General features: G+C 48.6%; 1 protein-coding gene and 1 pseudogene across 1 annotated transcript; one reads left to right on the forward strand and one right to left on the reverse strand.

Moving 5' to 3' along the window:
* Window positions 1-7,227: 7,227 nt before the first annotated feature.
* On the reverse strand, window positions 7,228-8,679 carry LOC125514637 (expansin-A5-like). Its single transcript, XM_048679977.1, has 3 exons — window positions 8,373-8,679; window positions 7,932-8,262; window positions 7,228-7,835 (listed from the first exon to the last, which is right to left on the reverse strand). The coding sequence occupies exons 1-3, from the start codon at window positions 8,593-8,595 to the stop codon at window positions 7,529-7,531; spliced, it is 861 nt and encodes a 286-aa protein (XP_048535934.1). The 5' UTR covers window positions 8,596-8,679; the 3' UTR covers window positions 7,228-7,528.
* Window positions 8,680-13,545: 4,866 nt separating this feature from the next.
* Window positions 13,546-18,102, forward strand: LOC125516884 (annotated as a pseudogene).
* Window positions 18,103-26,787: the final 8,685 nt, after the last annotated feature.

Here is a 26,787-nt window from a genome sequence, read left to right on the forward strand (position 1 = left end):
TCTTCCTCATCACCATCACCTTCGACATAGATGCCATCGTCTTCATGCCACGAGTCACCATGGTCGTAGTCAGCACGGTCGTCGGCCTCTTCATCGGGGACATACTGGGCGCGGCCATCCTGACTTTGGGTCTCCTCGGGGTCGTAGTCACGGCCATGCCCACCCTCGAAGATCACGTCCTCCATGTACTGGTTGTAGAAGGGGTCATCGACCATTGGTGTTGGTGTTGGCATTCCGTCAAACAAGACGCGGGGGCCGGCATGGTGCCCATGAACTGTGCGTGTGCTTGCTTTCTTTGCATCTCGACCGACGGCTGGCCGCTGCTGCTTGACCCAGGCGTGACGTTGAGGTCGATGACGGCCGCAGGGCACGGTGTGGACAACGCGAACAAGCCCACATCAGGCGACCCCGAGAAACGGGTCTGGCCGTCGTGCCTTGGCGGACGACAGCCGGGCGACATGGGCACGGTCTGCGACTGGCAGTGCGGAGGTCGGGCGACCGACGAGCCTGTGCTCGCCGGGCCGACGACCGCTGTAGGGAACCCGGCCGGACGGCCCATGCCAAGCATGAGGAGGGCGTGCGCTTTGTTGATGATGTCCTCCTCGTCGACCGTGGCCTTACGCCGTGTGGCCTCCATTGCATCACGCTAGGCGGCGAACTTGGCCGCGGCGGTATTGACCTTGACGACTGCTCTCCGTTCCCTCATCTTTGCCGATTCCACGTCCAGCTTGGCAATCTCCTCCGGTGTGCACTCCGACCGCGGCTTCCTTTGCGCCTTGCCCGCCTTCTTCTTCACCTTTGTGGGCGGGTCGATGGCCATGTCGTCGGAATTCGGCGGGGCGTCGGCCATGGACGGGGGAGAGAGGGGGCGGCGAGAGGGACGTGGGAGGGTTTGGGGAAATGGCGCCAAATGGGGCGGGGGGGGGGTTGGTTTCTCCCACGCGCAAACTTGGGACGGTGATGGGTCGAAAGCGGACACAAAGCGGACAAAAGTCCTTTTGCGCCCGCGTGCTGGGCCATCTGGTTTGTCCGTTTTACCCCAAACGGACGGGGCCAGACATGATAGGGTCGCACGATGGAGTTGGCCTAAGAGAATCTTGCACCCGGGCTCCCCGAACCCGCCCGGGCAGATAGCAAGTCCTTGACAGGTAAAAAAGTAAACCGGCTTTAGATGTTTGGACTGTTCGACATCACTCATGTTCAGCTCAAATTTGAAACAAGTTTATGAAAGACCGGACCCCCCCGGTGGCCCACCATGGCCCGCGCCAACCCCACTCCATCGACACTAAAATTCTCATTCGGAGTAAACCCTAGCGCCACTTCACTCTCACGACGAAGAGACTCTGCTTTACGTCGATTCCCCTTCACTCCTCGTCGGTTCCCCTTCCCCTCTCCGTCCCAATGTCAAGCACCGGCAGCGGCAGCGGTGGAAACGATGGAGCCAACCACTGCCACGACGACGACGAGGATGCCTTCGTCCGCAAGGCTGAGGGCAACAAGGAAGAGTTGTCCGTCTGAAATTGCAATATAGCGATCGCCTATCGACACAGAAGGCATCTCCGGCTCTGCTCTGTCCCCAGTCGCCAGCAACCGCAATGTGTACGTCAGCGTGGGCCACCCTGCAACATGCGCATCACCGCAAGGTTGGCCCGCTCCACGCCGTTGATCCCCCGCCCTCCTACTCGTCCGGACATTGCTCCTCAACGACATTGGTGGGTGCTTGTGCCCGCGTCGTCGACGCTGGAAACATGGACGCCCGAATCGGAGGTGCACGACACCCACCGCGAGAGGCAGTGGGTAAGGGAGAGGGTTGCGGCACCAAAAGCGCCGGACAGTCCTCGCGCCACCGACGCGGACTATCGGCTTTGCCTGATGAGGAGGAGCTCCTAGCGACCGTCAACCGCTGATCACTGACGACGGCAGAGATAGACGTCTGCCGGCTTCGTCGGAAGAATGCCAAGGCCCTCCAACTAGGTATCGAGCAATCAAAGAAGGAGGCGACGACGGCCGCGAGAGCGGCGAAAGCTCATAAGGCAGCAGAACCACGTCGTGTGGAGGATGGTCCACTTCTTGTTGTCCTCGCGTGACAATTTCAACATCACTTACGACTCCGACGACCACCCTCATCCCCCTCTCGCCGTTGATTCCTAGACGGACGGCTACAACCGCATCGGTGGCCGGAAGGGCAAAGGACGAGAGAGAAGTGTTGAAGAAGCTCTACCCTCTTCGTCTTCATTTCAGGTTTTAGTAATTTTAGTTTAGAACTATGATGAGCTGTGATGCTCTTTTGGGCTGGATTGTGTGGATTTTATGTCTGTTTCCTGTATGTACGTTTAATTTCGTTGATCATCCACGTACTATCTTCCATGTTGCATTCGTCGGCAATGATGCCCTGTCTACGTACTATCTTCCACGTTGTATTCGTCGGCAAGGGTGCGCTTGCTGGTACAACTAGGAAATTTTATAAACGAAAACTAGACCAATATCTTTTGCTAACCCAGCTGAGATTTAGGTCAACTCCAACACATGACACCATTTCATCTGTTTGGATCATTCGGATAAAAAAACTGGCAACGAGGGTACCCAAACGGACACGGTCGTCCGCTTAGCCCACCCAAACGGGTGTCCCATGAATCATTGCATTGTTGTTGGCATTATAGTACCTACAGCCGTGATGGGCAAATTCAGCCCCTCAAACGCCCGCGGACGCGCCCGGCCGCGTTCGCGGACACTAACCACTCACATCTCAAATAATGCAATTGACATCTCGACACGTCAATTATCATATCTCAAATCCATATAAACTCATGCAACTACGTCGATGCACACACATCATTCGGTAACTCCATCACTACTAACTAAACATGGCATCGGACTATCAAAATTTGAAATGCTTGGCTATGGTGGAGATCATCAACGGTTGCCCTTGCCCTTCTCGGCATCCTTGTCATTCTTATCGCGGAAGTACCGGTCAAAGACGTGATACGGATCGAGACAGATCTGCTTGTTGCCGGAGTTGTCCTCGCCGTCGTTGTCCTCCTCCTCCTTCGGTGGCAGTCCGGCAATGGCATCGCATCTTCCGCAACACTCTGTTCCCACGCATTGGCGACAAGGACAAGGTTCATTCCTATCTAGTCGACATGCTGCTCCTGTGGGCGGAGGCACGTTCGTCTCAGACTCAGCCACTTGATGTCTCACACATCATGTGGTGTGACCTTCGGTTTGCAGTGTTCACCCGCAAGGTACCTATCTATGGACCGTACCTGTTTCTGTTGCTCTTCACAACTTGGGAGAAGATATACCCTGGTGATGACTTCCTCGCTCCAGACTGGATTCGGCATGAGTCCATTAGTCTCCGCATCAAGCCCAACTGGGCCAACACTACTACCCGTGCCGAGGCATCTGCTGCTAGGAGGGGTGTTGGTGAGGAGGAGGCTGGTGCAGAGAATGTTGCTGAGGACTGTGCTGCTAGGTCTTCCACACCTTCCTCTGAGCCGTCGTGGGCCAAGAAGTTAAAGGACAAGATGAAGGCTCTCTTCTGCATGCAGGCGAAGGGACAGTACATGACTCACGTGGCAGACAAGGAGAGTCGCCGCCGCGACAAGAAGGTCATGAAGCTCTTTGGAGAGGATCTATCTGGTGGTTCTGAGGATTCCATCACGCCAGAGGCTGCATGGATGGCGAAGCAGGGATACAAGTGGACTAGTTCTGAGGAGGACATCGAGGAGACCGTCCCCGCCGCTGAGTCTGACGAGGAGCACGAGGAGCAGTGGGATGACTTCTCTGCCTGAGCCACCCCGTTTGTGTAGGTGTCCTCTCTGCCTTTTTGGCGTCTCGATGCCAAAGGGGGAGAGAGTGTAGGGATTTGCGTTATGTCATGCTTGGTGTGTTTGCGGTGTGTTTGCTTTGTCGTTTGAACCTCGTTTGCTTTGTTTGGTTTGTGCCCTCGAGACTTATCCTTCATATGGTGTAAGACATATGCACTCTATTCTATCTTAGTTAACTTGTTTGTGCTATCTTGTCAAGTGTTAGCCTTACTTTTGCAAGATATGCCTTGTCTCTATAATATAGGGGGGGTTTTGATCCTAGTATGTGTGTCGTGCAGTCCAAAGCACCCATCTAGTTGGCACACATCTAAGGGGAGCCCGTCTATATTCTAGAGAGGAGGGGTTTGCGTTTGCTTAATATTAATTCTCTTGTGCAAATCCTGTATTGTTATCAATCCACCAAAAAGGGGGAGATTGTAAGGGCATATTTATCCCTAAGGTGTTTTGGTGATTGATGACAATGCGTTTGCGGACTAATCGTGTGCCTTGACTTTTCCAGACGTTTCATCGCTAGGCACTAGACGGTTTGGTGCCCCTCAAAGACTGTTGAAGACGGCGTCTTTTCTACGTTTTTTTTGGTGGACTTGAGTCGTAGGTAAGCCGTACTATTAAGAGGGGGTCCGCGTCAAAAAGGTTTGGGTGGAATCATCACGTACACGTCTCTTTCTAGTCCCCTCCTTTCCCCTGCACCTTGGAGCATCCTCCGTTGTTATCTCGTCACCTTGTTTCTGGCTGCTGTGTTGGCTCGCGGTAGTACTGCTCCCAGGTGAGCGGTAGTACCGTAGGCACCAGCAGTAGTACCGTGTTGCGGTGCGGTAGTACCGCAGGTGCCCACGGTACTACCGCTTCCCTGGAGCTCCACTACCGTGGCCCACCAGGCTAGTACCGCTCCCTCGCGGTAGTAGGGGCGGATGTAATTTTTTAAATCCGCGCCTACCACGGTAGTACTGCAACCCTTCCGCGGTAGCACCGTGCTCAGCTGTAAGGCAGTAGTACCACCCCTCTGCGGTAGTACTGTGTCGGGTTTTTGCTTTTTCCGTTTTTCAGCTGAAGTAGGCACGGATGTTTCCTTATTTCCTGGCTAGGGGAATCCTGCCTTGCGGTAGTACCGCAAGGGGGAGCGGTAGTACCGCGCTCGCGGAAGTACCGCCCTCAGCACTTGTGCTATAGGTCTGCCCTAGCTGTTGCTGGTGCTGCGGCACTACCGCGGGCCTGCACGGTTGTACCGCGTGACCTTGCGGTAGTACCGCTTGGCAGCAAGCGAAAGTACCGCGTGGCCCTGCGGTAGTACCGCTGGCCTGGAGCGGTAGTACCGCTGGCCACGGGCTGGTAGGTGTATAACGGTTGGATCTTTGTCTCACACTATAAAAGGGGTCCCCTTCTTCCCCGTTGACTTATCTCTTCCAACCCTAAACTCCATTGTTGCTCTAAACTCCATTTTCGCCCGATCTCACTCCCTAGCCAATCAAACTTGTTGATTTGCTCGGGAGTGGTTGAGAAGGCCTCGATCCACACTTCCACCAAGAGAAATTTGATTCTCCCCACTAATCCCTTGCGGATCTTGTTACTCTTGGGTATTTGAGCATCCTAGACGGTTGAGGTCACCGCGGAGCCATAGTCCATTATGGTGAAGCTTCATGGTGTCGTTGGGAGCCTCCAATTGAGTTGTGGAGATTGCCCCAACCTTGTTTGTAAAGGTTCGGTCGCCGCCTCCAAGGACACCAATAGTGGAATCACGGCATCTCGCATTGTGTGAGGGTGTGAAGAGAATACGGTGGCCCTAGTGGCTTCTTGGGGAGCATTGTGCCTACACACCGCTCCAACGGAGACGTACTTCCCCTCAAAGGGAAGGAACTTCGGTAACACATCCTCGTCTCCACCGGCTCCACTCTTGGTTATCTCGTGCCTTTACTTGTGCAAGCTTATTTGTGTTATATCTCTTGCTTGCTTGTGTTCCTATCCTTGTTGCATCATATAGGTTGCTTACCTAGTTGCATATCTAGACAACCTACTTTGATGCAAAATTTAAATTGTTAAAGAAAAGCAAAAAATTGTTAGTTGCCTATTCACCCCCCCCCCTCTAGTCAACCATATCGATTCTTTCACCCTTCCCGGTGGGACTCATAGTCTTTCCGATCGGTGATGGGGAAGGAGTTATTTTCCTGCTGCCGGGACCACGATGATCCAGCCCCAGAGGACCCAGCGCCCGTTGAGCCGACGCTATGGAGTCATGGCGGACAGATCTGTTCGGCGGCCAAGCGCTGTCCTCCGGGGAGCGGTGGAGTGCAATGCGGACTGACATTGCCTCGTCCAACCCTCACGGGATGATACCCCGGTCGATAGATCCGGACTAGTCGGAATCAGATCCGCTGCGTGCCATGCCGGAGATGGCCGAAAATCACCGAGTATGACCTCAGGTGATAGAGGAAGTGGATGGGAGGAAAGTGTGAGGTGTTTAGGATTTGGTCCGATGATCGGATTGGGGGCAAATATATGTGGGGTCGGGTGGGCCAGCCTGGGCCGGGTCCGACGTGGCAGACACACCCGGGAGCTCTCATATTTGGGCTGGATATCAGTGATGCCAGTAAGGCCGGACGTTTGAGGCGTTTGTCTGGGTCGAAATTTCATGACCGGTTGGGCCGCTCGAGCATTTGAGGAGCCTGTCAGTCCGGATGTTTGAGACTTGTGTCTCAGGTCGAAATTTATGACTGGTTGGATTCGCTCGAGCATTTGAGGGTTTGGCCGCTCCGGTATTCGACGAGGGTTTGGTTCTCCGAGCTGTAGATGCTCTTAGGTGGAGTATGTTGTTTGTTCACGAGAGAAGCCTCACTTCTCGTTTTGTGTCTCAAACACCACCTTCCCTGCTGATTCTATTTTTATTGGAGAACTCCCTTACTCCCGTGGCTTCTTGTTTTGTGTCTCAAAACTTCACCTCTGCTGCTGATGCTATTTCTTACTGGATAACTACTTAAGCCCCGCAAAAAAAAAAACTACTTAGCAGGGTTCTGCAGTTGATTCTTCGACCAACGGATAGTGATGTTTCATGTTATAATGCTCGGCCTCGCACCGACGACCAAGAATAAAACGAAATGTTCAGAAATCGACCAGAAAAGTTGTCTGCTTCCGTTTGAAGGTGAGCTCATTTGCGAGTAGAAGACAGCAGCGCAATAAAATTACAAGATGGGACAAGCACTGCTGTCTTCATCAGAGTTAAATACTTACATTGCTCAGAAGAGGAGGAAGTAAAACATGCAAAAGCCAGAGGCTTAAATTAACTCGGTCTGAGGTTACATCACAGCCAAGCACACACCACACACGAAAACATCCACGAGACAAAGGCCACCACCCAAGAGGCCCACTCGCTAAACAGGCGGGTGATACAAGGCGGCGTCGGTTAATCAAGCCAAGCCTTTACCACCGCTGCCATCCTAGCCAAAACCTCGTTCAAATGCTTTAGGCTTCAGCTACCACTCACTCACTCACTCACGCACGCTAACCAGACAATTAAAAGCCCATGATAATACTAGGCCTAACTACCTGCTACAGCCTCGAATCCCCGAAGAGCGTCGGACGCTTGTGGAAGAACCATCATAAAACCATGGCGCTTCCCAGCACGCTCCAGTCGGGAGGTTGACGACGACCACTACTGACCACTACTACTACAAGATAGTACTGCTTCGGCGGATGGATGATGCGGGCGCTCAGTGGAACTGGGCGCCGCTGAAGGTCTGGCCGAAGGACCAGCCGCGCGGCACGGCGTTGTTGGAGACGACGGACTGGCCGTTGCCGGCCGTGACGCGGAAGGAGAGGCCCTGCCCGTCGAGCAGCGCGTTGCTCTGCCAGTTCTGCCCCCAGTTGCGGGAGAGCGACTGCCACCCCGAGCGCGTGGACTTGACGGACACCGCGTGCACGTCGCCGGGGCCGCCCACGTTGGTGACGAGCACCAGGTTGAAGTAGGAGTGGCCGTTGATGGTGAACCGGATGCCGCCCTTCTTCTGGCACGCCACCCTGCACGACCAGATCCACGCCACCGTCAGTGTCAACTCCCTTAACAGTTCTTGGGCAGGCAAGGGTAGTAGTAATGCGTGACGGAAGGGGGCGAACCTGCGGTAGGAGACGGGGACAATGCCGGCCCGGTAGAGCGCGATGCGCTGGAAGACGGGCTGGGACATGTCGAAGTGGGCGCGGGGAGGGTTGCACCAGCCGCCGGCGTCGGAGTACTCGGCGAAGTTGGGCGGGCAGAAGTTGGTGGCGGTCACCACGGTGGAGCCGGGGAGGCAGGCGTGCGGCGCGCCGGCCTCGGTGCCGCCGGGGTCGCACCGCACCTCGAAGCAGGCCCCGCAGCTGAGGCCGTTGTTGAAGAGTGCCGTGCTCAGGGCCGCCGTGTTGGAGCCGTACCCCGTGCTGTAGAGGTTCCCGTAGCCGCACGCCCCACCTGCACACGCGCACGAGCAGACGGTGAGCACCGGCAGCGAGCGGCATCCAAGATGCACCAAGAAACAGTACTAGTACAATGCTGTGAGTGACGGTGTTTACTGCACGTACCCATGGTGCCGGAGGCGTCACCGCCGCCGTAGAAGGTGGCGTGCGCGGAGGCCCAGGCGCCACCGCCGAGCGGCGCGTGGGCGTGGTGACCGATGCCAGGCCCGTGCCGGTGGACCAGGCCGTGCCCCGGCAGGTGCGGGCCACGCCCCTGCCCGCGGGACAGGGCGAGCGGGAGCAGCGCGGCCACGAGGAAGGCGAGGAGGGCTGCTCGGGCGGGCGCCATCGGCACGGTGGAGCGGCTGCCTGGTGCGCGGTGAGGCCGGCGGGGGTGGGTGGAGCGCGGTGGGGATGTGCTGTGCTCTGGCGTCCGGGCTGGGATCCCATAAATAGAGCCGGGCGGCGCGGCGCGAACGGTTTCGAAACGGTGCGGCGCAGTGTGGAGTGAGGACTGGGGCGGGCACGCGGGCGGGGCCCGCGGTGGAAAAAGCAGCAGGTGGAGCGGCACGGAGGCCGCGACACGGGTTTCCTGGGGCGTTGGGGGGCGTGGCGGGAGTGGTAAAAGCAGCGGCAGCGGCAGCGGCCAAGACAAAAGCTGTGGCGCTGGCGGTGGGTGGAGGGTGGACTGGCTCGGGCGTACTCCCGCGCGGCGGTGGCAAGTTTGGAAGTGGGCCGAGCGGGAGCTAGCACTAGACCCGTAGGCCTGCTTGGTTCGCGGGCAATTTACAGATGCATAGCATGGCTCCACGATGATGAAAGGTGGATGGAAATTTCCGTCGAACGTGCCGGCCACGGGCGCCGGGTTTCGATTGCGTTACTGCTTGTCGTGGTACTACTGCTACGTTCCGTGGAAGATCACGTGGCCTGTTGCATGGCACTAACTGGGTGTTTTGGTTTTCAGTTTTAAACAAAGCTTAGTGGTTTGTTGGTTTTGCTCCGGTGTTTGGTGTGGCTTGCGAATACACAAATCTGGAAGTAAAATAAGGACGCCGTGGGGAGGAGCTCCGGTCTCAAGCTCGGGTCAGTCGGTTGCTTAAGAACAAGAACCTGCAATGCTCCTATATTCTAACGGAACTTGTCAGCCCCGGGATTGTAGGTGGCAAGCGGGATTTTTTTAAGCAAAGGTTTCTACGGTATCTTTGACCAAAGTACGGAGAAGTCTCGTTGATTTTTAACTTCAACATTCTACGACGCCAGCACAGACCGGAGTTTATTTCCTAGCGAGTGGCGATAGCATCTTTGATTTGGATGTTCCCGAAAAAACATTCATTTCCCTGGTTACCAAAGTAAAATGACATGTCGAACCATGTACTGACGGCGACTTAGAGCAGTCATGCGCCTCAAACCCTCCTCTCATGCCCGCGCGGACCCCTCGGTCACTATCCGGTCAAGAAATTTCGACTTAGACGGACGTCTCAAACATGCTTTAAATGTCCGGACTGACCGGTATCCCTCTTATCCAGTCTAAATATAGAGCGGATATAGGGACGCCCGCCATGTCGAAGCTAGCCCACGCTGACCCACCCGACCCACATATGTTCGTCCCTATTCACTCGTCGGATCAAACCCTAGCCACTTCACACTCCACTCCATCCATCACCCGAGCTCACCTCCAGCGATTTTCGGCCGTCTCTGGCATGGCGGGCAACTGATCTGACTCCGACCAGTCCGAATCCGTCGACAGGGGTATCAATCGTCCGGGTTGGAGGAGGCAGTGGCGGTCTGCATTGCACTCCGCCTCTCCCGAGAGGACAGCGCCCAGCCAATGGACGGATTTGTCCAGCGCGACTCTATGGCGTCGGCTCAACGGGTGCTCGGGTCCTCTGGGACTGGATAATCGCAGTCTCGACGGCCGGAAAATCTCTCCTTCCCCATCACCGCCCGGGCAGACTATATGAGTCCCACCGGGAACGGGTAGCCCGCTGTGGGAAGGAGAGGATAAGGACCGCCGAGGCCTGTATCGCGACGGAAATGGTAGCGGCGGAGACGGCTAATGCGGCGATGCGGGCGGCCGTAGAGGAGGAAGTCATCCGCTCCCGCATTGTGAAGAAACGACAACGGAGAAACACGCGCGTCCCTGCGCGGGAGCAGAACCGGGTGTTCCGTGCCATGGCCGGACTGCCACCGAAGGAGGAAAAGGAGGACAACGGCGACGAGGACAGCTTCGGCGACGAGCAGATCCGGCTCAATCCCTACCACGTCATCTACCGGTATTTCCACGGGAAGGACGACAAGGGCGCCGGGAAGGGCAAGGGAAGTCGTGGATGATCTCCACCATAGCCAAACATGTCAAATTTTGGTAGTCCGATGGCACGTTTCGAAAGTAGCGATGGAGTAGCCGGACGATGTGTGTGCGTTGACATAGTTGCATGAATTTGGGATATGATAGTAGTGATGGAGCACAAAAGTAGCAACGATCGAAAATGCAAGGCCTCCTGCCTAGGACCTCCTAAGTATTCCTCGAAGTCGAATTCCACGTAGAATCATCCTCGGGATCCTCTGGCTCCTGGACTCCATCATATGATCGCAGTAACCGGAAAAAGGGGGAAAAGAAGTAGGAAAGAAACCGTGAGTACTCATCCAAAGTACTCGCAAGAAAGGATCTACACTACATATGCATTGGTATCAATGAAAAGGGTAGTAACTATGGACTGAACTGCAGAATGCCAGAATAAGAGGGGGATAGCTAGTCCTATTGAAGATTACGCTTCTAGCAGCCTCCATCTTGAAGCATATAGAAGAGAGTAGATGGTAAGTTCACCAAGTATCATCGCATATCATAATCCTACCCGGCGATCCTCTCCTCGTCGCCCTGTGAGAGAGCGATCACCGGGTTGTATCTGGCACTTGGAAGGGTGTGTTTTATTAAGTATCTGGTTCTAGTTATCATAAGGTCAAGGTACAACTCTGATTCGTCCTTTTACCGAGGGACACGACTATTCAAATAGATAAACTTCCCTGCAGGGGTGCACCACATTTCCCAACACGCTCGATCCCTCTGGCCAGACACACTTTCCTGGGTCATGCCCGGCCTTAGAAGATCAACACGTCGCAGCCCTACCTAGGCACAACAAAGAGGTCAGCACGCCAGTCTAAATTCTATGGCGCAGGGGTCTGGGCCCATCGCCCATTGCAAACCTGCACGTTGCGTGGGCGGCCGGTGAGCAGACCCAGCAACCTCCATTACAAAGGAAGTCGCGTTACGCGGTCCAACCCGGCGTGCACCACTCAGTCGCTCACGTCAAGAAGGCTTCGGCTGATACCACGATGTCGAGTGCCCATAACTATTCCCGCGTAGTTGGTTAGTGCGTATAGGCCAGTGGCCAGACTCAGATCAAATACCAAGATCTCGTTAAGCATGTTATTTTGAAGTAACCGCGGACGCCGACCAGGGCCAGGCCCAACTCTCTCCTAGGTGGGGCTCAACCTGCCCTGTCGCTCCGCCACAAAGTAATCATCAGGGGGTTGTCGGGAACTCAGGCCCATCACTACCTGGATGGAACCACCTGCCCCTTCAGCCCCCATCTCCGAACAGTAACATAAGTAATGTAATAGTATAGTATAGTGTATATCCGTGATCACCTCCCGAGTGATCATGGCCCAGTAATATAGCATGGCAGACGGACAAGAGTGTAGGGTCACTGATGATAAACTAGCATCATATACTAATCATTTAGGATTGCAGGTAAAGGTAACAACAGTAGTAGCAAAGACAGGCTATGCAGCAGAATAGGATTAACCCAAAGGAGTAACATGCTACACTACTCTAATGCAAGCAGTAGAGAGAAGGAGTAGGCGATATCAGGTTGATCAAGGGGGGGCTTGCCTGGTTGCTCTGGCAAGGAGGGGTCTTCGTCGATGTAGTCGATCACAGGGGTATCGGCAACAATCTCGGGGTCTATTGGAAAGAAGTAATGGAGGGGGAACACAATAAATAACAGAGCAATCAAAACATCACAAAGCATAAAATGGCAATACGCGGTGCCATGGGTGATCTAACGTAGGGATAGGTGATACCGGCGAAGGGGAAAAACATCTGGGAAAGTATTCCCGATGTTTGTCATTTTTGGACAGCCGAACCAGAGGGGAATGTTGCAAGTTCGCTATGCTAGGGATGTGTGGCGGATGAACGGACTACGTATTCAGATTCGTCTCGTCGTTCTGAGCAACTTTCATGTACAAAGTATTTTCATCCAAGTTACGGTTTATTTTATATTAATTTTCAAAGTTTTAAATAGTTATTATTATTATTATTAATACAAAAGAACATATTGCGCCAGCATGACGTCATCCCGACGTCAGCAGTCAACCAGCCAGTTGACTGGTCAAACTGATGTTTGGGCCCCACCTGTCATTGATAGTGGGTTTGACATAGTTTAAAACTAATCAAATTTAACAAATTAACCTACTGGACCCACACATCAGTGTCTACTTAGTGTAACTAATTAAATTAATTAATTAATTTCGGTCTCAATAAGTTTGGGGATGTGGGCCCCACTGGTAGTGACTTGGGGTGCACAGTCAGCACGTTGACCTGAGTCAACGCGGTCAATCGGGCCCGTGGGTCCCACCGGGCAGTGACCCAGGGGGTGGCCCCGGGCCAGGCTAGGTCAGCGCGGCCGGCTCTCGCCGCCGGCGACCAAATACACGACGCTGACCCGCCAAAATTCACCGGAAAACGTGCACAGGGCATGGATTCATTCGCGCTTGGGCTCGTTCGAACGAGCGCGAAGAGGCACATCTACTGGCATGAGCGGTTCGTCCCGATGTGGCCGGAGATGTCGCCGGCGCCGAGCTGAGAAGCGGCCGGAGCTCGGCCGTGGTCGGGATTGGTGTTGCGGGGGGGGGTTGTTCGATGCGCGGACAGGCTCATTCCATAGCTAGGACTCACCCGCGTCGATTGGTGGTCGCGGAGCGGCTGGGAGTGGTCCACAGGGACGACGACAACGAGTGGAGCGGCGGCGGCGTGCGGGCGAAAGCATAACCGGAGCTAGGGGCACTAGGGGATGTGGGTGTGCGTGCGTTGGACTCCTGGCAACTCCAGGAGCACGTATGTGGGCTCAGACACAAGCGACAGTAGTGGCGTGTGTGGCGGCGAAGCTAACAGCGGCAGTGGGCTCGGGGGCGAGGCCATGACCCCCGCGGGTTTGCTGCTGATCACCGGCGACGAGGGACACATGATGATGATGCCATCTTCCTTGAAGATCTCTCCAAGCATGGTGACGAAGATGAAGGCATGGGGGACTATGAACCCTACTCCCCGCCTCATCGTGGTGCTGTTTTTGGTCGCAATGGTCATCGTTATGACCGTCGTGATCAGGATGACCGTGACAACCAAGCGAGAGTGAAGCTACATGAGCCATCATTCACGGGAAAAGAGGACCCGGATGCATATATTGAGTGGGAAGAGAAGTGTGACTAAATCTTTCGCATCCATGGTTTTTCTGAAGCTAAGAGAGTTGATCTTGCTGTTATGGAGTTCTCTGGTTATGCTCTTACATGGTGGAATCAGCTGCAAGACGATCGGTTGATGTCAGGCAATAATCATATCCGCAGCTGGACCTTGATGAAGTAAGTCATGAGGCGCCGTTTTGTTCCATCATACTATGAGAGGCAATTGTACAAGCTGTTGCAGGGGCTCACTCAAGGTTCCCGCACTGTTGAGGAGTACTATAAAGAGATGGAGGTGTTGCTGATTCAGACAAGAACCCATGAAAATGATGAGGCGGAAATGGCAAGATTTTTACATGGGCTGAATGATGAAATATCAGATTTTGTGGAGATGTTTCCTTATGATACAATACAAGATTTGGTACATCAAGCTATAAGAGTTGAGAAGAAGAATATGCGTAATGGTCGTACTTGTGGTTTCCAAGGCTGCACCACCACACGCTCATGGCAGCGAACACAACATCCATATGGTTCTCAATTTGAGGGCGCACCACCTAGGCACCCACATGCCTCGACGGCTTCCTCACCTGCTATTCGCAATGAAGATAAGAGGCCATCAGCTATAGCAGGAGTATCCTCTGCTCCACCTCCAGAAAAGAGTTCTACACGCAACAGCGACATTCAATGCCACAAATGCGAAGGAAGAGGTCATATTTCTTCGGAATGTCCCAGCAAAAGAACTATGATCCTCAATGAACGAGGTGAATGGGAGTCTGACAGTGACCATGAAGGTGGCAATGATGAAGTGGAATAGGAGCAAGGTTGGGAAGTAGGAGGAACTATTTTATCTAGTGAGGGACTTGATGGAGAAGCTTTGGTTGTATGTCGTTCACTTAACGCCCAAGTTGTGGAGGAGGAAAAGGGGCAGCGACATAATCTTTTCCACACGCGTTGCCTTATCAACTCAAAGATATGTCGAGTGATTGTTGATAGTGGCAGCTGTAGCAATATTGCAAGCACGGGGATGGTCGAGAAGCTTCAATTGCAAACAAAACGTCACCCACATCCATACCGCATGCAATGGCTGAATGATTGTGACGCAATTAATGTGATTAGCAGCATGCGAATACCAATTTCAGTAGGGACATATCAAGATGATGTTGAGTGTGATGTGGTGCCGATGGACACTTGTCACTTGCTTCTTGGACGACCGTGGTTGCATGACCGTGATGTGCAAATCAGCGGGCATGCGAATCGCTTATGTTTTGTCCATAGAGGAGAAAAGTTCAATTGGCTGCCCATGACACCTGAGGAAGTCTATCTTGATGAGATGAAAAGAAAAGGAAAGAAAAAGGGAGAGAGTGATCATACACAACGAGTGAGCCACCAACATAGTGAGGGAGTGTTTCCACAGCCAAAAGCTCCATAGCCAAATATGACCAAGCCCCGGGAAAAAGAGGGATTAGTTATGACAGCTAGGAAAAGGGATATGCGGGAATTGAGGGAACCTAATACTCCATTGTTTGTACTCATGTACAAGGAAACTTTATTGGCTGCTAACGACTTACCCTCAACTCTTCCTAGTGTTGTTCTTGATCTTTTGCAGGAGTATGAGGATGTGTTTCCCAAGGAGGTACCACCTGGTTTGCCACCGAAGCGGGGCATTGAGCACCAGATCGACTTGGTTCCGGGCGCCCCACTACCAAACTGGCCACCATATCGAGCACACCCAGAGGATACGAAGGAAATTCAGAGGCAAGTAGAAGATCTTCTTAATAGAGGGTATGTAAGGGAAAGTCTTTCTCCTTGTGATGTTCCCATACTTTTAGTTCCAAAGAAAGATGGTACCATGCGCATGTGCACTGATTGTAGATCCGTTAACAACATAACTGTGAGATATCGGCACCCTATTCCTAGGCTCGATGACATGCTTGATGAACTTTGTGGCACCACCATATTTTCCAAAATTGATTTACGAAGTGGTTACCACCAAATAAGAATGAAAGAGGGTGACGAATGGAAAACTGCATTTAAGACAAAATTTGGCTTGTATGAATGGTTGGTTATGCCCTTTGGATTAACAAATGCACCTAGTACTTTCATGAGATTGATGAATCATGTGCTTAGATCCTTCATTGGCAAGTTTGTCGTGGTTTACTTTGATGACATATTGATTTATAGCAAAACTTTGGAGGATCATGTTGTACATATAAAATGTGTGCTTGCTGTCCTACGGGAGGAAAAGTTGTATGCTAACGTGGAAAAGTGCACATTTTGCACAAACAAGGTTGTGTTTCTTGGCTTTGTTGTTTCAGCAAAAGGTGTGGAGGTCGATGAAGAGAAGATCAAGGCTATTCATGAGTGGATGCCTCCACAAAATGTGAGCTAAGTACGTAGCTTCCTCGGACTTGCAGGTTTCTACCGCCGGTTCATGAAGGATTTCAGCACCATTGCTGGACCAATGAATGAGTTAACGAAGAAAGACACTCATTCCAATGGGGTGATGCCCAAGACAAGTCCTTCCAAGAATTGAAGATGAGATTGACATCAGCCCCATTGCTTTCACTTCCTGATTTTGGTAAGACATTTGAGATTGAATGTGATGCAAGTGGTGTTGGTATTGGTGGAGTACTAATGCAAGAAGGTAAACCCATCGTCTATTTTAGTGAGAAGCTTAATGGTCCAACTCTTAATTATTCCGTCTATGATAAAGAATTGTATGCACTTGTTTGATCTTTGGAAACATGGCAGCATTACTTGTGGACAAAAGAGTTTGTAATACATTATGACCATGAATCTTTAAAACATCTAAAGGGCCAACTAAAATTGAACCATAGACATGCAAAATGGAGTGAGTTCATAGAGTCTTTTCCTTATATTGTCAAGTACAAGAAAGGGGAGGATAACGTTGTTGCCTACGCATTGTCTAGATGTCACATTTTACTTTCCCAACTTGATGTTAAAATCCTTGGTTTACAAAGCATCAAAGAATTGTATGCTAACGACTCATACTTTTCTAAACCATTTTCAAAGTGCAACAAGGGAAAGGGATGGGAGAAGTTTCACTTGCATGATGGATTTCTATTTCGAGCTAACAAATTGTGCATCCCAGAATGTTCTGTTCGTCTGTTGCTCTTGTAGGAGGCTCACGCTGGTGGCATCATGGGACATTTTGGAGCCAACAAAACCGAAAGTGTGCTCGTTGATCACTTCTTTTGGCCGCGCATGAGATGTGACGTGGAACGCTACGTGATGAGATGCGAGATTTGTCACAAAGCTAAGTCCCGCTTGAATCCTCATGGTTTATATACTCCTCTATCTATTCCGAATACTCCGTGGAAAGATATTTCTACAGATTTTGTTCTTTGTTTACCACGGACTAAGAGGGGGAGTGACTCGGTGTTTGTGGTAGTTGATCGTTTTAGCAAAATGGCACATTTTACCCCTTGTCATAAGAGCGATGATGCTTCACACATTGTTGATCTATTTTTCAGGGAAGTTGTGCGGCTACATGGAGTACCACGCACGATTGTGTTAGACCATGACACCAAATTTCTAAGCTACTTTTGGAAGACCCTGTGGGGAAAACTTGGCACCAAGCTCCTATTTTCCACGACATGCCACCCAAAAACTCATGGACAGACTGAAGTTGTCAACCGAACGTTGTCCATGATGCTACGAGCAGTCCTCAAGAAGAATTTGAAGATGTGGGAAGAGTGCCTACCTCATGTGGAGTTCACGTATAACAGGGTTGTACATTCGACCACTAAATTTTGCCCATTTGAACTTGTTTTTTGGATTCAAACCTACTGCTCCCATCGATCTTTTGCCTTTGCCACTGCAGGAACGAACCAGCCTTGATGCAAGTAAGCGTGCTAATTTCGTCAAGAAACTTCATGCCCAAGCAAAGGAGAACATTGAGAAAATGACTGAACAATATACGAAGCGGGTAAACAAGACCATGAAGAAGCTGGTGTTCGAGCAAGGCGATTTGGTATGGGTACACCTTCAGAAGGACTGTTTTCCTGAGCAACACAAGTGAAAATTACACCCACGTGGTGATGGACCATTTGCGGTGCTCAAAAGGATCAACGACAATGCTTACAAGATCGATCTTCTAGAAGAATATGGTGTTAGCCCAACCTTCATTGTTTCCGATATTTCCCCATACTTTGGGCCTTTAGAGTCGAGGACGACTCCTTCTCAAGAGTGGGAGGATGATGAGGACATCCCAACCATGGGCAACACACCACCAATCATCAACGGTCCAATCGCAAGAAGCCGCGCGATGCAAATACATGATCAGGCGAACGCTAACTTAAGTATATCATTTGACCTTGAAAACATGGTTGTGCCTTCTCCTCCTTTGTTGTTGGTTGAACTCAGGTGCGATATCGAATAAGGCCAAACACATTTCAGTCCGTGCGAAACAATGTTTTATGGCGAAGGAACAAAGTTAGGAATTCATGAAGAATGAGTTGTCTGCTGAAGAAACATTGTTCTGATTCTGACGAAACAATGTTTTGTACGAGTTTGCTATTCCAACTTGCGAAAGGTTCCCAGAACTCGAGTTTGCGGCTGAAGGAAACATTGTTCGACTCTAGTGAACAATGTTTGGTCAGGAACTGCCAACCACCTCCAACGAGAGTATTTTAGAAGCTACCCCATTAAGTCTTGAAGCCATTTAGTCAAACAAAGCTGGTTCCCTTCCACACCTAAGCTAGTTCCAGAAGCTAGTTCTCTTTCACACCTATACAGGGGGGTTGTCCCAATTATAAATAGGCTAGCTCTTCCCTTTGTTGGGCACTTTTGCCATTTCTATCAAAGACCAAAGACATAGACTCCTCCTGAGATTGGAGAGCTCTTGTTACCCTTATTCTCGTGATTCCTTGAGAAATTGCTCCTAATTCGTGCTCCATGACTAGATCGTGTTGTGTGGGTTAGAGTTCGTGGTTTCCCTTGCGGATTGCACCTATCCCGTGCTCCACGACTTGAGCATGGTTGTGTGGGGTAGTATTGCGGGTTGTGGATCGGTGAATGTTCGGATTGCAAGGTTTGGTGAGCCTCCTCCTCGTCGGGTCATAATCTCTTATTTTCCATTTTCTGGCTGCTTGCAGCTAGTTATCCCCATCCGTTTATCGATCCTACGCCGTGAAGATCGGACCTCCCCTTGAACACCCTCTTCTTCGAAGACGGGGTCGCAGCACCTTTGGAGGTCACTTAAGCTGGGCAGACGCTGATAACCCACAAGTATAGGGGATCACAACAGCTTTCGAGGGTAGAGTATTCAACCCAAATTTATTGATTCAACACAAGGGGAGCCAAAGAATATTCTCAAGTATTAGCAGCTGAGTTGTCAATTCAACCACACCTGGAAACTTAGTATCTGCAGCAAAGTGTTTAGTAGCAAAGTAATATGATAGTGGTGGTAGCGGCAACAAAAGTAAAGACAACAAAAGTAATGTTTTTGGTATTTTGTAGTGATTGTAACAGTAGCAGCGGGAAAGTAAATAAGCAAGAACCAGTATATGGAAAACTCGTAGGCACCGGATCAGTGATAGATAATTATGCCGGATGCGGTTCATCATGTAACAGTCATAACATAGGGTGACACAGAACTAGCTCCAATTCATCAAGGTAATGTAGGCATGTATTCCGTATATAGTCATACGTGCTTATGGAAAAGAACTTGCATGACATCTTTTGTCCTACCCTCCCGTGGCAGCGGGGTCCTATTGGAAACTTAGGGATATTAAGGCCTCCTTTTAATAGAGAACCGGAACAAAGCATTAGCACATAGTGAATACATGAACTCCTCAAACCACGGTCATCACCGGGAGTGGTCCCGATTATTGTCACTTCGGGGTTGCCGGATCATAACACATAGTAGGTGACTATAGACTTGCAAGATAGGATCAAGAACTCACATATATTCATGAAAACATAATAGGTTCAGATCTGAAATCATGGCACTCAGGCCCTAGTGACAAGCATTAACCATAGCAAAGTCATAGCAACATCAATCTCAGAACATAATTGATACTAGGGATCAAACCCTAACAAAACTAACTCGATTACATGATAAATCTCATCCAACCCATCACCGTCCAGCAAGCCTACGATGGAACTACTCACGCACGGCGGTGAGCATCATGAAATTGGTGATGGAGGGTGGTTGATGATAACGACGGCGACGAATCCCCCTCTCCGGAGCCCCGAACGGACTCCAGATCAGCCCTCCCGAGAGGTTTTAGGGCTTGGCGGCGGCTCCGTATTGTAAAACGCGATGATTTCTTCTCGCTGATTTTTTTCTCTCCGAAAGCAAATATATAGAGTTAGAGTTGGCGTCGGAGGGTTTCCAGGGGGCCCACGAGGTAGGGGGCGCGCCCTAGGGGGGGCGCCCCCACCCTCGTGAGAAGGGTGTGGGCCCCCTGGTCTTCATCTTTGGCGAGGATTTATTATTATTTTTCTAAGACCTCCCATGGAGTTTCAGGTAATTCCGAGAATATTTGTTTTCCACACATAAAACAACACCATGGCAATTCTGCTGAAAACAGCGTTAGTCCGGGTTAGTTCCATTCAAATCATACAAGTTAGAGTCCAAAACAAGGGCAAAAGTGTTTGGAAAAGTAGATACGACGGAGACGTATCAGATGCCACATGTCTGAAATATACTGGACATCCAACCGAAAAGAAGGGAAGTCATAGCAACATCAATCTCAGAACATAATGGATATTAGGGATCAAACCCTGACAAAACTAACTCGATTACATGATAAATCTCATCCAACCCATCACCGTCCAGCAAGCCTACGATGGAATTACTCACGCACGGCGGTGAGCATCATGAAATTGGTGATGGAGGATGGTTGATGATGACGACGGCGATGAATCCCCCTCTCCGGAGCCCCGAACGGACTCCAGATCAGCCCTCCCGAGAGGTTTTAGGGCTTGGTGGCGGCTCCGTATCGTAAAATGCGATGATTTCTTCTCCCTGATTTTTTTCTCTCCGAAAGCAAATATATAGAGTTGGAGTTGGCGTCGGAGGGTTTCCAGGGGGCCCACGAGGTAGGGGGGCGCGCCCTGGGGGGGCGCCCTAGGGGGGGCGCCCCCACCCTCGTGAGAAGGGTGTGGGCCCCCTGGTCTTCATCTTTGGCGAGGATTTATTATTATTTTTTCTAAGACCTCCCGTGGAGTTTCAGGTCATTTTGAGAATATTTGTTTTCTGCACATAAAACAACACCATGGCAATTCTGCTGAAAACAGCGTTAGTCCGGGTTAGTTGCATTCAAATCATACAAGTTAGAGTCCAAAATAAGGGCAAAAGTGTTTGGAAAAGTAGATACGACGGAGACGTATCAACTCTCCCAAGCTTAAACCCTTGCTTGTCCTCAAGCAATTCAGTTGACAAACTGAAAGAAAGAAAGAAAACTTTTACAAACTCTGTTTGCTGTTGTTGTTGTAACTATGTCAAGCCAGCATTCAAGTTTTCAGCATAGATCATAACTAACCACATTTGCAATAATTCTCAGGTCTCATAATTACTCATATCAATAGCATAATCAACTAGCAAGTCATAATAATAAATCTCGGATGACAACACTTTCTCAAAACAATCATAATATGATATAACAAGATGGCATCTCGCTAGCCCTTTCTGAGACCGCAAAACATAAATGCAGAGCACCTTTAAAGATCAAGGACTGACTAGACATTGTAATTCATGGTAAAAGAGATCCAATCACAGTCACACCCAACATAAATTAATAGTGATGAATGCAAATGACAGTTGTGCTCTCCAGCTAGTGCTTTTTAAATAAGAGGGTGATGACTCAACATAAAAGTAAATGGATAGGCCCTTCGCAGAGGGAAGCAGGGATTTGTAGAGGTGCCAGAGCTCGGTTTTGAAATAGAGATAAATTGTATTTTGATCGGTATACTTTCATTGTCAACGTAACAACTAAGAGATGGCGATATCTTCCATGCTAAACACATTATAGGCGGTTCCCAAACAGAATGGTAAAGTTTATACTCCCCCTCCACCAACAAACATCAATCCATGGCTTGCTCGAAACAACGAGTGCCTCCAATATACATCAGGTCCCAGGGGGAGGTTTGTTTGCAATTAATTTTGATTTAGTTTGCATAAAGCATGGGACTTGGCATCCCGGTGACCAGCCATTTTCTCGTGAGTGAGGAGCGGAGTCCACTCCCCTTGAGAATAACCCGCCTAACACGGAAGATAATGATAGCCTTGGTTGATACATGAGCTATTCGAGTATACAAAACAGAATGTTTATTTGAAGGTTTAGAGTTTGGCACATACAAATTTACTTGGAACGGCAGGTAGATACCGCATATAGGAAGGTATAGTGGACTCATCTGGAATAACTTTGGGGTTTAAGGGATTGGATGCACAAGCAGTATTCCCGCTTAGTACAAATGAAGTCTAGCAAAAGACTGGGAAGCGACCAACTAGAGAGCGATAACAACCATGTACATGCATTAAAATTAATAAACATTGGATGCAAGCATGAGTAGGATATAATCCACCATGAACATAAATATCGTGAAGGCTATGTTGATTTGTTTCAACTACATGCGTGAACATGTGCCAAGTCAAGTCACTTAAAACATTCAAAGGAGGATACCACCCCATCATACCACATCATAACCATCTTAATAGCATGTTGGCACACAAGGTAAATCATCATAACTCATAGCTAATCAAGCATGGCACAAGCAACTACGATCTCTAATTTTCATTGCAAACATGTTTATTCATAATAAGCTGAATCAAGAACGCGGGACTCATCATATTTACCAAAACAAAAAGAGGTCGAGTTCATACCAGCTTTTCTCATCTCAGTCAGTCCATCATATATCATCATAATTGCCTTTAACTTGCATGACCGAATGGTGTGAATAATAATAAGAGTGTGCGTGCATTAGACTAAGCTGGAATCTGCGAGCATTCAATAAACAGGAGAAGACAAGGCAATATGGGCTCTTTGGTTAATTCAACAATAATGCATATAAGAGCCACTACAACAATCTAATTATGGTCTTCTCCTACTGACCCCCAAAGAAAAGAAAAAGAAATAAAACTATTTACACAGGAAAGCTCCCAACAAGCAGAAGAAGAACAGGAAATATTTTTGGGTTTTCTTTTTAATTACTACTACAAGCATGGAAAGTAAATTAATTAAAAGCTACAACTAATTTTTTTTATTTTTCTTAAGGTTTAACAAACACACAAGAAGAAAGCAGGTAAAAGAAAATAAACTAGCATTGATAATACAGTGAAAAAGTATGAGCACCGACATCTAGCAATGAGTGTGTGTGAACATAAATGTAATGTCGGTGAGAAATGCGTACTCCCCCAAGCTTAGGCTTTTGGCCTAAGTTGGTCTATGGCCACGGCTGGCCTGGCGGATATCCATAATAATAGTGGTTGGGGTCGTACTGTGATGAGGAAGAAGAAGGCTCCGATTGCCACTGGCTGGCAATCATCTCCAGATCCCACTGATAGTTGGACTGCCGTGAAGGATCAAATTGTGGTTCCGGTTCTGGCTCCTCGGCTGGTGCAGGGTTCCGGTAGGCGTGAATAGCCGTCAACGGAACAAGGTACGTGCCTGCAGTCAAATCAAACAAAGAAGGAGCAGGCAAGGTAATAGTCTCAGGATGATGTTTATTAAAGAACAATTGATATTTAAGCTCTTCTGCCCTATTCTTAACAATAAAATCATGTGCTACCATACTTTTATGATCTAGATAAACACGGGGCAGCACCTTTTCTTCCTTCTCAGCATGCCTAATAGGTATGTTAAAATGTGCGGCTAGGCATGTAGCATAAATGCCTCCAAAGATGGGGCCCTTAGTACGGTTCATATTTAACCGTCTAGCAATAATACCGCCCATACTAAAAGTGTTATCACTGTATATAAACCCTGGAGTAGAATAATTAAATCAGGGATACTAAGGTTTCCACAGTTTCCGCATCCAATTAAACAACGACTAGCAAATAATGCAAAGTAACGTAAAACAGGAAAATGTATGCTAGTGATTCATGCATCGGAAACCTTCATGGTTTCTCCTACAGTGATATTATTAATAAATCCCTCCACATCATCGTGATGTGGTTCTTATGTCTTGCCCTCAAAAGGGACTAAACAAATCCGACAGAAATTATAAAGTGACATCTCCTTGCTCATCATATAAATGAAACTCCACCGTGGGTGGTGAGTTCCTAGAATGAAATTGAAAGTTTTGCACAAAGGTATTTGTGAGTAAGAGATATTGATCGCATTGGTCGTGGAGGAAAGCGGTGAGGCCTGCATTGTGAGCCAATTCATGAAAATCTTCATAGATACCGGCTGCTCTCAAGAAATCTTCGAAAGGCCATTCACACGCCCGAATCTCCGCGGTGCGAGGCAGATTATACTTAGGCTTTGGTGCCTTTTCCTTTGAGCTTTGGCTCGATGAGCCCCTCAAGAATCTCCTCATTATATTCTGAAAAATTCTGAAATTTTTAGTAACTTCAAACAAAAGTAAACCAACTTCAATAAAACTGATAGCAACTACTCTTACAAGTGCCTAGAGCCTATATCAAGCATTAGAACTACTTGTAACCATATAAATTTGACATGCAAGCTCAAGAACATGGTCACCTATGCAGCATAAATTTGCAATGAATTAAGCACTAGAACAAAAACTAATTGGACCAATGGATGAGTCACATACCAAGGAACAATCTCCCCAAGCAGTTTTGCGAGAGGTGCTTTGAGCAAGGAGATCGAAAACCACAGCAAAAGTGGCTGGAACTCGTGCTTGAGTTGGTTTTTCGGGTTTGTGTGAGACAGAGGAAGAAGATGGGTGCTGGGATAAGTGGAGGAGGGCCACCGTGGGCCCATGAGGCAGGGGGCGCGCCCTATAGGGGGGGCGCCCAGCACCCTCGTGGCCAGTGGCAGCTCCTCTCGCGGTAATTTTTGCACAGTAAATCCTCAAATATTCCCGAAAAAATCATATTAAATTGGCATGTCATTCTGAGGACTTTTATTTTTGGGATATTTTTATATTGCACGGATAATCAGATAACAGACAGAAAAATATCTATTTTTATTTTATTTCTACTAATTAACAGAAAGTATAGAGAGGGTACAGAAGTTTGTGCTTCTAGTTTCATCCATCTCATGCTCATCAAAAAGAAACCACTAACAAGGTTGATCAAGTCTTGTTAACAAACTCATTCCGATAATCATGAAACCGGAGAAATTTCAAATAACACTAAGTTACCTCAACGGGGATATGCACTTCCCCTACAATAAGTATATCATATTTCTTCTTGACAGTAGGAAGAGGAAATTCAAAACCTCCAAATATAATCGATGGAATTTTTCCAATGGAGTTGATACTATGAACTTGAGGTTGTTTCCTCGGAAAGTGTACCGTATGCTCATTACCATTAACATGAAAAGTGACATTGCCTTTGTTGCAATCAATAACAGCCCATGCAGTATTAAGAAAAGGTCTTCCAAGAATAATTGACATACTATCATCCTCGGGAATATCAAGTATAACAAAGTCCGTTAAAATAGTAACGTTTGCAAGCACAACAAGCACATCCTCACAAATACCGACAGGTATAGCAGTTGATTTATTAGCCATTTGCAAAGATATTTCGGTAGGTGTCAACTTATTCAAGTCAAGTCTACGATATAATGAGAGAGGCATAACACTAACACCGGCTCCAAGATCACATAAAGCAGTTTTAATATAATTTCTTTTAATGGAGCAAGGTATAGTAGGTACTCCGGGATCTCCAGGTTTCTTTGGTATTCCACCCTTAAAAGTATAATTAGCAAGCATGGTGGAAATCTCAGCTTCCGGTATCTTTCTTTTATTAGTAATGATATCCTTCATATATTTAGCATAAGGATTTGTTTTGAGCACATCAGTTAATCGCATACGCAAAAAGATAGGCCTAATCATTTCAGCAAAGCGCTCAAAATCCTCATCATCCTTTTTCTTGGTTGGTTTTGGATGAAAAGTCATGGGTTTCTGAACCCAAGTCTCTCTTTCTTTACCATGTTTCCTAGCAACAAAGTCTCTTTTATCATAACGTTGATTCTTTGATTGTGGGTTATCAAGATCAACAGCAGGTTCAATTTCTACATCATTGTCATTACTAGGTTGAGCATCATCATGAACATCATTATTAACATTTTCACTAGGTTCATGTTCATTACCAGATTGTGTTTCAGCATCAGACATAGATATATCATTTGGATTATCAGGTGGTTCAGCAATAGGTTCACTAGAAGTTTGCACAGTTCTATCATTTTTCTTTTTCTTCTTTTTAGAAGAACTAGGAACATCAATATTATTTCTCTGAGAACCATAGAAGCATGTTTGCTAACAAGTTTAAGTTCATCTTTAATATCAGCCATATAATCACCCAAGCGTCTAATCATATAAGCATTTTCTTTTAATTGTCTACCAAAATAAGCATTGAAGTCATCTTGCTTATACATAAAGTTATCAAACTCATCCAAGCAATGACTAGTAATTTTAGTAGGAGGAACTTCAGCTTTATCATATCTATAGAGAGAATTTACCTTAACTACCTGTGTTGGGATATCGGGGTTAGGAGGTTCTTCAACAAATAAATAATTGAGATCATAAGTTTCTTCAACAGGCGCTGAATTAAGACCATGTATTTCTTCAATAGGAGGTAAATTCTTAATGTCTTCAGCTTTAATACCTTTCTCTTTCATAGATTTCTTTGCCTCTTGCATATCTTCGGGACTGAGAAATAGAACACCTCTCATCTTCGGAGTTGGTTTAAGAATAGGCTCAGTAATTGGAGCAGGAGCTGGCTCAGGAGGTGCCCAATTATTTTCATTTGTCAACATATTATTCAATAGAATTTCAGCTTCATCTGGTGTTCTTTCCCTGAAAAGAGAACCAACACAACTATCCAGGTAATCTCTGGAAGGATCGGTTAGTCCATTATAAAAGATATCAAGTATTTCGGGTTTCTTAAGAGGATGATCAGGCAAAGCATTAAATAACTTGAGAAGCCTCC

The sequence above is a fragment of the Triticum urartu genome, chromosome 6 (genome assembly GCF_003073215.2).
Source record: "Triticum urartu cultivar G1812 chromosome 6, Tu2.1, whole genome shotgun sequence".
NCBI classification, from domain to species: Eukaryota; Viridiplantae; Streptophyta; class Magnoliopsida; order Poales; family Poaceae; genus Triticum; species Triticum urartu.

Bases quoted from the DNA above. Each gene is read 5' to 3' on its own strand.
- LOC125514637 (XM_048679977.1), bottom strand. From the start codon at position 8,595: ATGGCGCCCGCCCGAGCAGCCCTCCTCGCCTTCCTCGTGGCCGCGCTG. The intron at 8,263-8,372 runs GTACGTGCAGTA...GCGCGTGTGCAG, and splicing joins TGACGCCTCCGGCACCATGG to GTGGGGCGTGCGGCTACGGG. The intron at 7,836-7,931 runs GTTCGCCCCCTT...CTGGTCGTGCAG, and splicing joins GTCCCCGTCTCCTACCGCAG to GGTGGCGTGCCAGAAGAAGG.